Source organism: Cladophialophora yegresii, assembly GCF_000585515.1.
Source record: "Cladophialophora yegresii CBS 114405 chromosome Unknown aczIN-supercont1.3, whole genome shotgun sequence".
In the NCBI taxonomy this organism is placed as follows: Eukaryota; Fungi; Ascomycota; class Eurotiomycetes; order Chaetothyriales; family Herpotrichiellaceae; genus Cladophialophora; species Cladophialophora yegresii.
Genome location: NW_006913047.1, coordinates 1411315 through 1426474, shown reverse-complemented (window position 1 = coordinate 1426474; position 15160 = coordinate 1411315). Strand labels below are relative to the sequence as shown.

At 53.3% G+C, this 15160-nt stretch overlaps 6 protein-coding genes across 6 annotated transcripts; 4 read left to right on the top strand and 2 right to left on the bottom strand.

The window, feature by feature from the left end:
• Positions 1-328: 328 nt before the first annotated feature.
• A1O7_04227 (uncharacterized protein) lies at positions 329-2050 on the bottom strand (the record flags this gene model as incomplete). The annotated part of the gene is made up of 1 exon (XM_007758240.1): positions 329-2050. The coding sequence occupies one exon, from the start codon at positions 2048-2050 to the stop codon at positions 329-331; it is 1722 nt and encodes a 573-aa protein (XP_007756430.1).
• Positions 2051-3396: 1346 nt separating this feature from the next.
• On the top strand, positions 3397-5001 carry A1O7_04226 (cytochrome P450 oxidoreductase; the record flags this gene model as incomplete). The annotated part of the gene is made up of 2 exons (XM_007758239.1): positions 3397-4038; positions 4090-5001. 2 exons carry the CDS (start codon positions 3397-3399, stop codon positions 4999-5001), a joined length of 1554 nt encoding a protein of 517 aa, XP_007756429.1.
• A 465-nt stretch (positions 5002-5466) lies between these two features.
• On the top strand, positions 5467-7916 carry A1O7_04225 (uncharacterized protein; the record flags this gene model as incomplete). The annotated part of the gene is made up of 5 exons (XM_007758238.1): positions 5467-5543; positions 5597-5617; positions 5672-5803; positions 5854-7060; positions 7110-7916. The coding sequence occupies 5 exons, from the start codon at positions 5467-5469 to the stop codon at positions 7914-7916; spliced, it is 2244 nt and encodes a 747-aa protein (XP_007756428.1).
• Positions 7917-9317: 1401 nt separating this feature from the next.
• Positions 9318-11327, top strand: A1O7_04224 (uncharacterized protein; the record flags this gene model as incomplete). The annotated part of the gene is made up of 1 exon (XM_007758237.1): positions 9318-11327. One exon carries the CDS (start codon positions 9318-9320, stop codon positions 11325-11327), a length of 2010 nt encoding a protein of 669 aa, XP_007756427.1.
• A 492-nt stretch (positions 11328-11819) lies between these two features.
• On the bottom strand, positions 11820-12240 carry A1O7_04223 (40S ribosomal protein S20; the record flags this gene model as incomplete). Its single annotated transcript, XM_007758236.1, has 2 exons — positions 11820-12128; positions 12199-12240. 2 exons carry the CDS (start codon positions 12238-12240, stop codon positions 11820-11822), a joined length of 351 nt encoding a protein of 116 aa, XP_007756426.1.
• Positions 12241-12627: 387 nt separating this feature from the next.
• Positions 12628-14670, top strand: A1O7_04222 (uncharacterized protein; the record flags this gene model as incomplete). The annotated part of the gene is made up of 1 exon (XM_007758235.1): positions 12628-14670. The coding sequence occupies one exon, from the start codon at positions 12628-12630 to the stop codon at positions 14668-14670; it is 2043 nt and encodes a 680-aa protein (XP_007756425.1).
• Positions 14671-15160: the final 490 nt, after the last annotated feature.

Below are 15160 nucleotides of genomic sequence, written 5' to 3'. Positions count from 1 at the left end.
CCATGTCAGTATTGGCAATCTTGCAAAAGCAGCGTCCATGCGCTCTGGTTCAGCACAGTATGCACGGTATGTAGATAGTGGCGCCATCTATCGGCTTGGGGAGTTTCATTCAGCCTCTGGCCTGCAAGAAAAGCATATGATACGCATGTCCTTATCAATGTGAAGGATGTCTCTCGAACATTCTTTCTCTCTTGAGGCCCCCACTACCTATTGTTTACTGTATCTGGACCCACCGCAGTGGGTTTCATTATCTCGAGTCGCCCTACTTAGTTCCTCTTTTACCGGCGCTCATTTCCTCTAGGTGGTGAGGGCGTGCTTGTTGGATTGATTAGTTGTCGTGGGCATCATCCAGTCGCACCTCGGCGCCCGCCTTGCTTCCATGTCCAGCTTGATCCTCTCGCTGGTTGTTTACGTTACCCATTTCGTCTTCATCTCCGTCCTGATCCTCTTGCTCGTTGTTTTCGGCACCGGGCTTGTCTTCATCTTCGTCTTGATCTACTCGTTCCTTGCTGTCGTCCCCACCCTCTTGTCCTCGCAACTTCCCGCCCTTCCTCTTCGGAATCACGCGCAAGAACGCCCGGCCCCAAGCCCCGTCTTCCCCACCAGCAGCGGCCTCCTCGAACCACCTCAGCAAAATTTCCACGACGTGGTTCGTGGCCAGAACCTTCCTGCTGCTCATCTCGAGAAACTCGCCTATGGGGAGCTTGGCAGTCTTGATGCCCATGTCACAGGCCGTCTTGTAGCAGATCCCTTTGTGGCGGTTCTTGTCCACCAGCCCACCGACGATGTAGATGCTGTAGGGAGACAGGGTGGAGAGGGTGTGAGGTGAGTCGGAGGTCAAGTAGATGATTTCGCCGCGTGGTGGCGTTGAAGGGGCCGAAACGGTCGTGGATCTCGGATCAGAGGATGCATGCGGTGCGTCTTCTTGAGCGGACTCTGGCTGTTGGTTTTCAGATGCTAATGTGCGCACGTTGACCGGTTCGGCGTGGCCAGCCATGTCTATATCTGAGTTGTGTGCAGATTCCGTGGTGGATTCGTTGGGAGGGGCAATGTCAGTATCGGTGTCTACAGGCTTATGTTCCTCATGCTCGGCGTTTCCGTCCGTGAGACTGGTAGCAAAAATACCAACCAACTGGCCACCGACTTTCGGGTCCTTCATGATCGTATCCATCTTCTGAGCCGCCTCGAGGAAGTCCCCCACCTCGAATCTCACGCCCTTCCAGTTCAGGTAGTGCTTGCGCAAGACTGTGTCGAAGCGTTCTCTCAACAGCCCGCCCCACGAACTGATCACCAGATGTGCCTGGTACGGCGCGTGGTGGTTGTCGGAATACGCGCGAGTGATTTGCGAACCCAGCGATATGCGTTCCTTCTCCATCATGAGGTCATCAAAGCCACAGTCTATCAAGATCGTCAGGGGGAGCTGGATATGGCGAGGAGGCTGCTTTGGCTTCACCTTCGGCACCTGTGACTGTGTGGCATTCGAGATCGACTTTGAATGTCGGACTTCATTTTGTTTTGGCTCTTGCTCTTGCGGAGACTGCTGCTGTAACAGTTGCAAGCGTTGCGCCTCTTCGTCCCGTGCCTCTCGCTTCCGGGCTCTCTTTTCCTGGATCTTCTGTTTCCGCTTGGCTTTGCGGTGGTCTCGATTGGCTTCCCATTCTTCTCGTCTGCGGAGTTTCTTCAGTTGGCTCTTGGATAGAGGTTCTGTCGGCTCGCCGTTGTGCTGCTGCTGCTGCTGCTGCTGCTGGAGGAGAAGTCGTTCATGTTCAGCAGGGTCAGGATCACGGGGGCGCTTCTTTCCCGGTTCTGCGGCAGAATCTGGGGCTGAGCCTTCTCTGGAGTTTTCACCATCCTCTGCAGGCGTGTCTGCGAGATCTGCAGCGGGCTGTTGTGGCGTGCCGGTCGACGAAGGCCGATTCTCGACGGAACCGCTAGCCGCTTCATCGACCCCTAACAGGAGAGGACTATTTTCTTGATCAGCCGGCACAGATTCGTTCGGGTCAAGCTTGCGGCGCTTGGTAGATCGCTCCTCTGCCTCACTTTCGGCCATTCGTGCGTGAAACTCCCCTTCTTCACGTCCTCAGCATCAAACGTGTGGAGTGGATGTTTTAGGTTGTGAGTCGGTGCTAGATGTTGGCACGCTCAGGTTGCTTGTTTGGCGGAAATCTCGTCAATTACTCCGTTGCAGCCTCTCTTACTGTCTCCTCTGATACGAATGCTCGCTGCAGGGTTTGTCCTTTTTCATCAAAGACGGTATTGACATTCCTCTGGGCGAAATGTGATGTGAGGTTAAACTTCGCAAAAACTTCACATCCATCTATCGCGTATCCAAACGTCGAATCCAGCATCAACTTATGCCTTGGCGATCACAGAACGTCGTGTCACCAGTCTTACGCTCGGTGAGCATGTGCGCCTGAGTACATCGAATCAGTGTAAAATTTAGTGCAAGTGTAAGTATTTCCAGGTCAAGGTTTGGAGAACAGAAGCCAGCGATGCCTCACGCTCTCACGTGGCTCACATGAATATAACTGCCAGTGCCTCTGTGCCAATTATTGGATCAATCCGGGACGTGTGACACTTGCGTCACCACCCATTCTGAAAAATTTTCGGAGTTGGGAGATGTTTCGGATGGGGGAAAATATCGAAATGCTCCGCCGGAGTCTTAAGTGGATACCACCCCCACAGTCCCCGACGAACCCCGCGCTATAGCCAGGCATGTGCTGGGAAGCTGGAGGGCAGCGGATGGTGAACCTTGCAATTCCATCGCGTTCCAGCGGATCTCGAACCCAAGTCACCGGGTTCGTCTTCCTCCTTCGGCTTAGGTTGCCAGATTCATTGAGATTAAAGGGCAACTGAAGGGCAGAATCGATGGGCCCCAATCAGCACGCGAACACTGCCAAGAAGCAAGCAGCTCTGACGTCCGACAACACCTGAGTGTACCGAGCAACAATCTGCTTCGCCAGGCGTCTTCGTCGCTGGATCTTCAACACGACTGGCATCCCGTGCGATATATGCATGCTTCAGAGGCACTCAAGTCGCTCGGACTAAAGGCTCGAACCTCGGCTTTCCAGTATCCTTTTCATTCGCTGGATTCCAATACCGTTCCGTCTCCAGGTTTTGTGAGGGGTTTGGCCCACAGACTAGCGGTCATTGATCAACATACTTCAAGCTTTGGACCCTTGACGCGTCTGACGGCCAATCACGAGCTTTTCAATGGACTGATATACAATTACTTTCATACGGATGAGGGTGCCCTTAGCCGTGCATCATCCGGCTGCCTATTCAGTCGAGCAGATGATATTCGCAAAGGGATCAGAGAGACCCGTATAAGATGGCAACATGTTGAGTAGCTGAGACTCTCAACCATCCCACATCTTCCACAGCTCCTCCTGCAAGATGGCGTCCACCACGCTCTCAAACCTCGTCACTGCTGCTAAACAAGCCATCTTTGCTCATCCAATCCTCCTTGTCGTCGGACTGTTCGCGCTCTCGCTGGTCTATAACAAACTTAGACCGGGACTCAGAGGGATCCCAGGACCACCGGTTGCTGCCTACACCAAGCTATGGCGCCTGTATGATGTCTGGAGAGGACATGCTCACATGACTGCCATCGACATTCACAAGGAGTATGGCCCTGTGGTTCGCATTGGTCCAAGCCATGTCTCGATTTCAGACCCGTCTGTGATACCAGTCATCTACGGCATCAAAGAGAACTTTACCAAGACGGGCTTTTACCCAATCCAGTGCATTTCATGGAAGAAGAAGCCGGAAATGAACCTCTTTTCAACCCGTGATCCAGAGTACCACCGCGTTGAGAAGCGGAAGGTCGGCGCAGCATACAGCATGCCCAACCTGTTGCAGTCTGAAGCGGCTATTGACTCTTGTGTGTCGCTTTTCATGTCCCGTCTCGACGAATATGCTTCAAGAGGAGAACCTGTGGATCTTGGCGCCTGGCTGCAATACTTCGCTTTCGATGTCGTCGGCGAGGTGACCTTTGCAAGTAAACTCGGATTCTTGGAGCAGGGGAAGGACGTCGATGTAAGGCTGCTGAGCCATGTGATCCCGAACGATAGCTGACGTTTCACTCAGGGTATGATGAAGGCTATCGAAGGCATGCTCACGTACGCTGCTCTTTGTGGTCAAGTTCCCGAGATGCACGACCTCCTCCTTGGGAACCCGTTGTTCACCAAGCTCATGCCAGCCATGGAAACTTGGAATCAAGTGCTTGTCTTCACGCTGAAAGCAATCAACGGACGAGCCAGCATCAAGCGAGATGGCGAGTTGATCAACGCAGACGTCGAGGGCCGAGACATGCTCAGTAGGTGGGCATATGTCAAATCATCTGATCCGCTGAAGATGAGTAGCCGCGATATCATTGTGCACCTGAGCACAAACGTCTTTGCGGGCTCGGATACGACGGCGATCGCCTTGCGCGCCATCGTATATTTCCTCTGCCGCAACCCGGAGTGTATGGACCAGCTTGTCGCCGAGATTGATGCGGTAGACAAAGCAGGGAAGCTTAGTCGCCCGATTTCACATAAAGAAGCCACTACCGAACTTCCCTATCTGGGCGCCGTTGTCAAGGAAGCCATGCGCATTCATCCCTCGGTCGGGTTTCTTATGGAACGCCATGTTCCAGCCGAAGGCCTCGACGTCCAAGGTTACCACATCCCCGCAGGTACGATAGTGGGAATCAACCCTTGGGTCACCAATCGATCACCAGTCTTTGGTCCTGAACCAGAGAAGTTCAACCCCAGCCGTTGGTTGACGGCATCACAAGAGCAGCTGAAAGAGATGGACAACATCTGGGAGCTCAACTTCGGTGCAGGCAGCCGGAAATGCATCGGCCGCAACATCTCTTGGATCGAGATTCACAAGGTCATCCCGGAGCTGCTTAGGCGGTACCGAGTCGAGCTGACTTATCCGGAGAAGGAGTGGCATATCTGCAACCATTGGTTTGTGCAGCAGGAGGGCCTTATTTGTAGCCTGACCAGAAGGTGATGGGGAGGACGAGCGGGCAATGACATGCTCACAACACCGATCGATCCGTTCCATCTCGTACTTGTAGACCTGTCTTCTCGTCGTTAATGGGTAAACCGTAGTTAACGGAAGCCTCACAAAGTTGGGGCTGACAGATTGAGCGATGTTAAAGCGGCCACTCATTCTCGATGGTCAATCACTGCCGCTGCCCTAACCAGGCCTTGGCATGTGGTATGGGTGATGGATAGCGACTCGGACTCCGTTCAAATCAACTGTATCCTAGAGAACCACCTGAGAGCATTCGACCTTCATTCTAAGGTCTGTGTCGCATTTGAGCAACGAAGGCCTTTGCCGTTCTTCGGTGAAGGGAAATTGACGTCGCCGGTCGCTCGCCCTGCGCTCCAAGATGGCACGGTAGCCCCTCGATCAAAGAAACCCTCCGCTATTTCGGTCGCCGTCTGCATTCACCACAACAACTTGTGCACCATGGCGATGAACAGGGTGAGGAACGCTTTTGCGCCTCCTCGCAAAGGCGAGACGTTTGAATTGAGGGCTGGTCTTGTGTATGTTTCATGGCGTGCTACTGTTCAGACCCGGCTGACAGATATCATGCCAGATCGCAATATGCCTACGAGCGGTAAGTCGAGTCGATTTCGATAATACCTTACCACGGGGCTGACGGCTATTGCAGCAAAGAAGCCATCCAGAAGACAATCATGGCGATGACTCTGGGTAAAGATGTCTCGCAACTGTTCCCGGATGTTCTCAAAAATATTGCGACCGCCGACCTTGACCAGAAGAAGCTGGTGTACCTATATCTCATGTTCGTCCCACCATCACGCACGACGGTTTACACTGCTAATAAAATCCTAGGAATTATGCCAAGTCACACCCCGACCTTTGCATTCTAGCCGTCAACACCTTTGTACAAGACTCCGAAGATCCGAACCCTCTAATTCGCGCCCTGGCAATTCGAACCATGGGCTGCATTCGAGTAGACAAAATGATTGATTACATGGAAGAACCCTTACGGAAGACACTTCGAGACGAATCACCGTACGTACGAAAGACTGCCGCCATCTGTGTCGCAAAATTATTTGATCTCAATCCCTCCATGTGCCTCGAAAACGGCTTCCTTGAGACCCTACAAGAAATGATTGGCGATCCAAATCCTATGGTGGTAGCAAACTCCGTGCAAGCCCTTGCCGAGATCAGCGAGGCCGCGCCCGAGACGAACGCTCTACAAATCACCCCGAACACACTAAAGAAACTCCTTATGGCACTGAATGAATGTACAGAGTGGGGGAGAGTTACCATCTTGAGTTCGCTGGCCGAGTACAAGGCTCACGATGTCAAAGAAGCCGAACACATATGTGAAAGGGTGACACCTCAATTCCAGCACGTTAACTCGAGCGTCGTGGTAGCTGCGGTCAAGGCTGTCTTTCTGCACATGCGATACCTCCCACAAGAAACACAAAAGTCATATCTGAAGAAGATGGCGCCACCCCTGGTGACGCTAGTCTCATCAGCACCGGAAGTACAGTACGTTGCGCTTCGAAATATCGACCTTCTCCTTCAGAAACAGCCGGACATACTCAGTAAAGAAATACGAGTCTTCTTCTGCAAATACAACGATCCTCCTTACGTCAAATTCCAGAAACTGGAAATCATGGTGCGGATAGCAAACGAATCGAATGTCGACCAGTTACTTGCCGAACTCAAAGAATATGCATTGGAAGTGGATATGGATTTTGTGCGCCGAGCAGTCAAGGCGATCGGACAAGTCGCCATCAAGATCGAAAGTGCCAGTGAACGCTGTGTCAACGCTCTCCTGGACCTGATTAACACGAAGGTCAATTATGTGGTTCAGGAGGTCATTGTGGTCATCAAAGACATTTTCCGGAAATATCCTGGCTACGAAGGTATCATCCCAACACTGTGCAAATGCATTGATGAGCTGGATGAACCCAATGCTAGAGGATCTCTTATCTGGATTGTTGGTGAGTATGCGGAAAAGATCAGCAATGCCGGAGACATACTCGGCGGGTTCGTTGATGACTTTGCCGAAGAGTTTTCTCAGGTCAGTGTGCTGAATCCACATGCATCAATGGGCCGCTAACAAGAGACAGACCCAACTACAAATACTTACCGCAGTTGTAAAGCTCTTCCTAAAGTCTCCGCAGGCTGCACAAGGCCTTGTCCAGAAGGTCTTGAACGCGGCAACTGCGGAGAGCGACAACCCAGATATCCGCGACCGAGCATACGTCTACTGGCGATTGCTCTCCAACACAAGCGACCAAAATGCCCCCAAAAACATTATTCTTTCCGAGAAGCCGCCCATCACCACCACTATCCAGTCATTACCACCTGCCCTTCTCGACAGACTCCTTGGCGAACTTTCGACGTTGGCTTCGGTATATCATAAGCCACCCGAGCAATTCGTTGGTCAAGGCCGCTTTGGTGCGGACGCTGTTCAACAAGCCGCGATCGAAGAACAAATGCAGAATGCGCGAGAAAATCCACTGGCAGCTGCCGCCGCCGCTGCAGCCGTCCAAGGCAAGGCACCACAACCAACAAACAACGACGAGAACTTACTCGACATCGACTTTGATGGTGCAGCTCCCGCATCAGCCACCGAGAAGCCTACCGATGGTTTCTCTGGATTGGAGGGACTTGCAGGCACACCTCAAAGAGTGGCTTCGCCGACAGTCAGCCAACCTGCTGCTGCTAACAACATGGACGATCTACTTGGAGTATTTGGTAACGGGGGATCGTCCACAGTCCCCAGCTCGTCTGGGTTCGGCGGCATGACTGACAATGATATATTGAATGGCTTCGCGTCAATGGATTTGTCACAGTCGCAACCACCGCCACCCAAACAACAACTCGCCAGCGCCGGAAGTAACAGTGCGAGTGAGGATTTGTTAAGCCTCTGAAGTACACAGAACAAGTGCTGGATGCAACGCCTGCCACCAATCAAGGTAATGTGGAACGCGTCCTCGAGCGTCTGTGGGTATACAACAGGCATCGGTTGCGTGTGGTAGCTGGTTGGCAACTGACTATTGCCTATACGCCTGTGAGCGATCTACGGCAGCACTCCTGTTGATATCCGTTGAGTGCTCTTAAACCTTCTACTCAAAGATGCGTTACTCCCTGGAGTGCCACTCTGCCTCAAGAAGGCTGAGCGTCAGTTCTGGTACTCATCTGGCCCGATGGCTATCTCGGTAGCATGGGTGCGCTCGACATAGGAGCAAAAGAATGTCCTTCTAAGTCACTTTGAGGCAGAACGCAGTTCATGGCACGGCTCAATCGAGCCCCGGGGCGATGTGCACAAGGCCTAGATAAGACCGAGCTGCAGGCATGTCTTGAAAGAGCACAGACGGAGCGTATATAGATGGAAGTAGCTCGACCAGAAATCAAAAAGCCTCCTCCGCATGGTCACCTCAAGGACCTGTGCTCTTGTCCGAATTTCCTGCGTCAATAGACTTCGAGCAGACTCGTGAACCCAATATACAGTAGGAGTATGGCATGTCACTCTCCAGGCACGCGGGGATAAATCGCTGAATGTAGCGATACGTAACCAATCCCAAGTGGGTGCCAAGCGAGCAAGCTAGAATTACGAAACACGTGTATTGCCATAACTGTCTAAACCCTTTATGGACGCGTCTTACAGAACTTCCCTGTATCGTCCATCAATGGCGATTTCTCAATATCGCGACTTCAGCTAATCGTTCATCTTCCACCGGGGCGACCAGATCTTGGAGCACGTGACGCTCATCGCCATTGTATAGCCCGGGAATTCGCAAGATTGCAACCTGAACTTGTTTCTGAGAGTTGCGCAGCACGACCTACGAGGAACTTTGGGTCATTGGGGACTATTCATATTCACTTCGGAGTCTTGGGCACAACCTACGAGCAACTGGCATTGCCGTGTCCCAACTACGCTGTTGCTGGTTCGTTCTTGGGTTGGCGATGGAGTGACGATCTCTGAGTAAGGCGGTTGATCGAGGGTCTTGTTCTCAGCAAGTTCTCATAGTCTCCTCGCCCGGCATTCAAAAGTCCGCTCAAGAATGGTCGTGTGCAAGTATTTCCTGCAGGGAAATTGTAGGTTCGGTGGTACGTCTCAGAGCCCCAGCTGGCTTCTGAGGGGCACAGTGCTAATCATTCTCGTCAGCAAATTGCCGTAACGAGCATCCCGGAAGTGCGGGAGGTGGTGGAGGAGGGTTCGGCAGTAATCAAAACAGATTTGGTGCTCTCTCCGGGAATAATCGATTTGGTGGCAGCGGTGGCAACGGTAAGGAGCCTGACATTTCAGCCACATTCCAATCTGTTCAGCTATGGCCAAGTGGACTGACCCTTTTCCACGCACAGGTCGAAGAGACACGTGGCAATTCAATCCGGATGACATTCCAAACGATCTAGCCGCAGGTAAAGGTCGACCAAAATGGATTCTCTCATCCTACGGCCCAGGGAAGAACGCACCAGCGTCTTTGCTCCAGGACAATGAGTTCAGCGCTGAAGAAGTCCGAGCAAGATTCTACGAGCTCGCAGCCCAGGGCAAACAGGATGAAGCCGACCGGGAAGCTATCGCGCTCTGGACCAAAGCAGAGCAGGACATAAACCAGATTGTCAACAACACCCGTGACGTCGAGAAGTTCATTCAAGAAGCAGCAAAGAAGCATCCCAACCGCGACGACTTTACGCAGATGGACGGCACGAAATCAAAGGAGCAGATCATCAAAGAGACTGGATCATCATCAAATATGCCAGGCGGCTTTGGCTCAAACGCTGGGGGTGGCTTTGGTTCGAACTCCACGTCAAGTCCATTTGGTTCTAAAACGCCTGCATTTGGACAGGCCAGTCAACCCTCATCCGGGTTCGGAGCATCATCGCCGTTCGGCAAACCAGCATTCGGACAGAGTGGATTTGGTGCTGCAAGCCCGTCGGGTGGTGCATTTGGTGCAAGTTCATCAAGCGGTGCATTCGGCGCAAGCGGAGGTGGCTTTGGCTCTGGCTCTACTACATCAGCTGGCGCCTTTGGAAAACCTGCATTCGGACAATCAGGGTTCGGGGCATCTTCATTCGGTCAGCCTGCGCAGCCGTCGTCCAGCTTCGGGAAACCGTCGTCACCAGCATCAGGGTTTGGAACTCCGTCCCAGCCACAATCAGCATTCGGCCAACCATCCCAGCCTGCGTCCGGGTTCGGTCAGCCGGCGTTTGGAGCGTCAGGCTTTGGTTCGAGTGCACCAAAGAATCCGTTCGCTCCAGCTTCGGCCTCAGGTGGTTTTGGTTCGACTAGCTCGACCTTTGGCCAACCGTCACAATCTAGCTCAGCGTTTGGCCAACCATCTCAGCCCACTTCGACATTCGGGCAGCCAAGTCAAGCATCATCAGCGTTCGGACAGCCGCCTCACCAATCGTCTGCCTTTGGACAGCCTAGTCAACCATCCTCTGCATTCGGACAGCCGTCGCAGCCAAGTTCTGCATTTGGCCAACCGTCACAACCGACCTCTGCATTTGGACAACCAAGTCAACCGACGTCTGCCTTTGGACAACCAAGCCAACCAGCTTCTGCGTTCGGGCAACCATCTCAACCAACTTCTGCCTTCGGACAACCAAGCCAACCATCTTCAGCATTCGGGAAGCCGGCCCAGCCACTGACGACCTTCGGCCAGCCGAGCGCCAGCCAACCAGCCTTTGGACAAGCACAAACACAAAGCATACAACAAGCGCCACAACCAACATCCGGATTCGGGTCCAGCACAGCCCTAGCGTTCGGTCAACCCAGCGCGCCGACGAATCCCTTCGGCGCAAGGCCCACCGGAGACCAGCCGAAGGACGAGACCATGGACTCAACGACGCCACCGGTGTCCTTGAAACCACAGCCTCAGCCTCGCGCCAATCCATTCGGAGTCGTTGCTCCTCCTCCAACAACAACATCGGCGCTCCCGGCTTCCACCTCAACCACAGCTCACCCACTGACCAACAAGCCCGCCCGCGCCCTGCATTACACGGAAACCCTACCCCCAGGCCCTACGCAAAAGAACCAAACAGGAAGACTACACACCTACCGTGGCCAGCCCGTCGCGTACGAGAGCAACGTCCCCTGTTACCGGCGGCCTGACAATCGGGAGTCGGAGAAGATATGGTTCCCCGACGGGGCAGCGGCGCCGGATGTCGTGGCCTTGAATCGAGAGGATAAGATCTGGGATCTCCAGGGCGAGCGGACAGAGTATACGGAGGATGTGCTGGGCAGTTACAGATACTTGTTCAGTGAAGGGAGGTGGAAGGATGGGAAGATGCCGCTTGTTCCACCGCTGCGCGAGTGGGTCGTTTATGATTTCTAGGGAGCGGAAGCCGGAAGGCGACGGGCGGAATTCGCGCGAGGGAAAACTCGATAAATATGCAAAGCAGCCATGGTACTGCTCGATGGATGACAGGCGGCGAAGAACCACAAAATGGAAGAAAACCCGGCATTGAGCATAAGAGGAATAATCAACTAGCAGCGCGATGTTGGATTATTGGAACAAGGGACAAGGACAAGAATTGCTGTCAGCTGGGGCATTATCTTTTGCGTTGCCGTTGGCAGTTACTGTATCACATGCATGGCGAGCCGACGGGCAAGAAATCAACCATTTGATCGCAAAATGCTGCCCCTTCGCTGGCTTTTCGCATATCGCAGACCTTTTCGGATGATTGCCTTGATTCTTCTCGTACTCTGGAGTGACCAAAGGCCCCCATCTCGTCTCAATCCACTACAGTCTCACAGCCAAGGTCTTCTGCGGCTCATTCGCTCACTTGCCATATTTCCCGCCCAAGATCCTCATGCATGCAACTATTTAAGCAGCAATCGTAACCTCCACCTCGACCCCGGCCTCAATGTTAATGATGATCTGCTTGACCACCTCGGTCGGGGCATTCAAGTCGATCAAACGCTTGTGGATCCTCATCTCGAACATGTCCCACGTCTTGGACCCCTCACCGCAGGGCGTCTTGCGGGTGGTCACCTTGAGGGTCTTCGTGGGCAGGCGGACGGGCCCCTTGACGCGGAGATTCTTGGACTTGGCGCGCTCGAGGAGTTCGGTGCACACCTTTTCGAGGGACTGGACCTTGCGGCTCGTGAGGGTAATGCGGATTTTGTGGATTTTCTATAGTACACAAGAAATTAGATTAGCGCTCGTAGGGGATTTGAAAGAGTCGTGGTTGATTCTGGCGTACCGGGCCCTCGCCGAAATCCTTCTCGGGCTTTTGGAACGACATGTTTATTTTGTCTGGAGTTGTGGCGGTAGTAAAGGTAGAGATTGTGTTTGAGACGGTGTCGATGCCGATCAAGACCTGAACTCGCGGTTCGGTAATGTGATGATCGGTTATTAAGTGAGAGCTTTTCGACGAGCGGAAATCAGAAGGTGGTGTTTTGTCAAAGAACGCATGGTGCGCTGAAATCTTGGCGCTGCGGCTAGATCCGTGGCGATGCTAAGCCGTTTGTGGCGAGGCGCTGCCTTAGTCATCTAGTGATCATTCATGGTGATTTCATGCATGTACTCCGTACCTCGTTATGACTCGACTTTTGAACCTTTCGTTGAAGGAGCGTTCTTTTACACTGAGCCAGGAGTTCTCTCTGCGGCAACGTCTTCTTTCTCGACACAAATGGAGGAGGTCGCTGGCATACAGGACACAGTGCCTCCTTTGGCATTGTACCCTGATGCGAATGTGAAAGCCAGTCTAGTCGATGGAGAGTGGGAAGCGTGCCTCGAGTCATGGTTGTTCAGTCTGGAGTTTCGACTGCGTCTACAAGAAAAGGACTTTTCCAAGTTCAAATTCTCACAGAGTGGCAGCGGTGTTGATTTTCTACTCTCGTATTTCGAGTCAAATTCTGGGAAGGATGCCGCGTCGTCGAAGTCGCATAAAGAGCGAATCCTGTTCAAGCGGGCATACTTGCTTCTGAGAAGGCTGCTTCTTGTCACGGATGTTCCCTTTGACTGTCCCAATGACAAGCTCATCCACTTCCTAGAGACGGCCAGTGCAACCTATGCAATCGTGGCGGATTGGAAAGCTGTTCTGAAGCTGGTCTGGAAAAGGGACCAGAAGCAACTGACGCAGGCTGTGGCAGATTGGAAGAGGAGTCTCTCGAGAGAGCTGCCGGAATCCCTCAACTCAAAGGCATTGGAGGAGAAGGTCCACAGAATCAATGAGCTAGTCAAGTTGTCCCCAGACACAGGCCTTAATCTCATGACCGGCTCCGATTATTTGGAGACCGTGATGGAGGCATACAACCAGCTTCGAAGAACACATGAGACGAGTTCGCCTGGAAAGGTGTTGACTGAGCACCTCTTCTACTGCTTGCGTAGTCTTATGGTGGACAGCTCCTCACATGGATCGCTCCTGCTAGACCACCTCTACTTCATGAAATCAGAAGCGGACCGGACAGCAAAAAGCAAACCCCGCCAGCCGACGCTGTGCTCCAGTCTGGTCTGCAGCACTTCTTTTCTCAAGCACCTCGCAGCGAACTCCGCCATCGCAACGGGGAAACGTGGCCAAGGATTGCTCGAGTTCCTCACCACCTATCGAGAAAACAACAAGCATCTACATCCACCGACAGAGCCGCGGCGCAAGAAAGTCTCCAAGGGCAAGGGCAAGGCTGATCCGAACGAGGACATGCATATGCACAAGGCCTCTCAGATATCGCAAGTGCACGACCTCTTTCCAGACTTGCCGAACCACTACATTCTCAAGCTCCTCGATCATTTCGGCGACGACGTGGAGACCGTAATCGCGGCGCTGCTGGAGCCTGATTCTTTGCCAGCTGACCTGCGCGATCAAGGCTCGCACGCCGAACCTGTAGCAGCAACGGCCGGACACCCATTCAATCTTGCACCCCGTTCGACACCGCCTCTACTTCCGCAGAGGGAGAATTTATTTGATGGTGATGATTTCGACAGGCTTCAAGTTTCTTCAAAGAGATTACACAGAGGAAGGAAGGAAATCAGTCTTAGCCAAGCCGAGACTCAAGATGAGCATGCCCAGCGGAAAGCAGCTATCATATCTGCTTTGGCTGCATTTGACTCAGACGACGACGAGCGCGATGACACGTACGATGTCGCTGATGTCGGTGGCACAGTGGATGCAACACTTGACACTGACGAGCGCCCACGGCCGGAGAGGCTTCCGGACCAGAACCCACATGAGGAGACCCTTTTCCGCGCGTGGCGAGACAACCAAGAACTCTACGCCCGGGACAGCAAGACTCGTATCTCAAAGATGCGGCAAGATCTGAAGAGGGACACGGGCCTGAGTGACGAGCAACTTGAGGGATGGGCAATCATGTTAAAGAAGGATCCCAAGCTGCAAGACCGATTGGAGAAGAAATATGCCGCGACGCAGACGTTCAAGGGAAATCAGGCGACGATTGTCTCTAGCAGATGGCAGAGCAGCAACACGCCCGAAGACAGCGAGGAAGGAGAAGGGGTTAGTGGGCCACGTGGCATGGGACAGGCAGAACCCAGAGGCAACCGCACCTGGGGACGTGGCGGTCGCAGTGGTGGAAGTACTGCAGGTCCCAGTCGCGATGCCGCAACGCAGGCTGCTCGAAGGCGCAAGGAACAAGGTAGAGGGAGGGGAGGAGCGGGCCACAACCGGCGGGAAGGCAGAGCTCGGAAGATGGGTCGGGGCATGGCAGGGGTGCAGCAGTAGCGCGATCGATGAATATCAGGGCTGCGTCTTGGACGTGAGCAGCGTATGAACATAGACGTGCCAGTAGTGCCGTCTTCTGCCCATACAGAACAAAATGTTTCCTAATTGATAGGCTGGCCCTGCTGCCAATTCTCCCCCTCGTCCCTCGACCTCACCGGCGCCATGCGCACGTGGTCAGCCTTGCCACCTGTCTGCAAGGCTACCCAGCTCGGCTAAATTTCTCTTTCGAGCCTGCGGGTTCCGACCTCTTTTGGCGCTGCCATCAACTCTCGTCGTGTGCCTCCAGCTTTCGAAGCAACTGGGCGTCCTATTAGCATATGCTTCACTGTCGACCGTGCTTATCGTGGGCCGACAGGGTTACTATGTGACTTTTGTGATCATCTTTTCATCGGTGCACGGTGCAGGAGGGGGCAGTTTTTATCGGCGTTACAAATCTTGACCCCCGAAATATCCTTCACTTTCACAGACTACAACAACATCATCACGATCA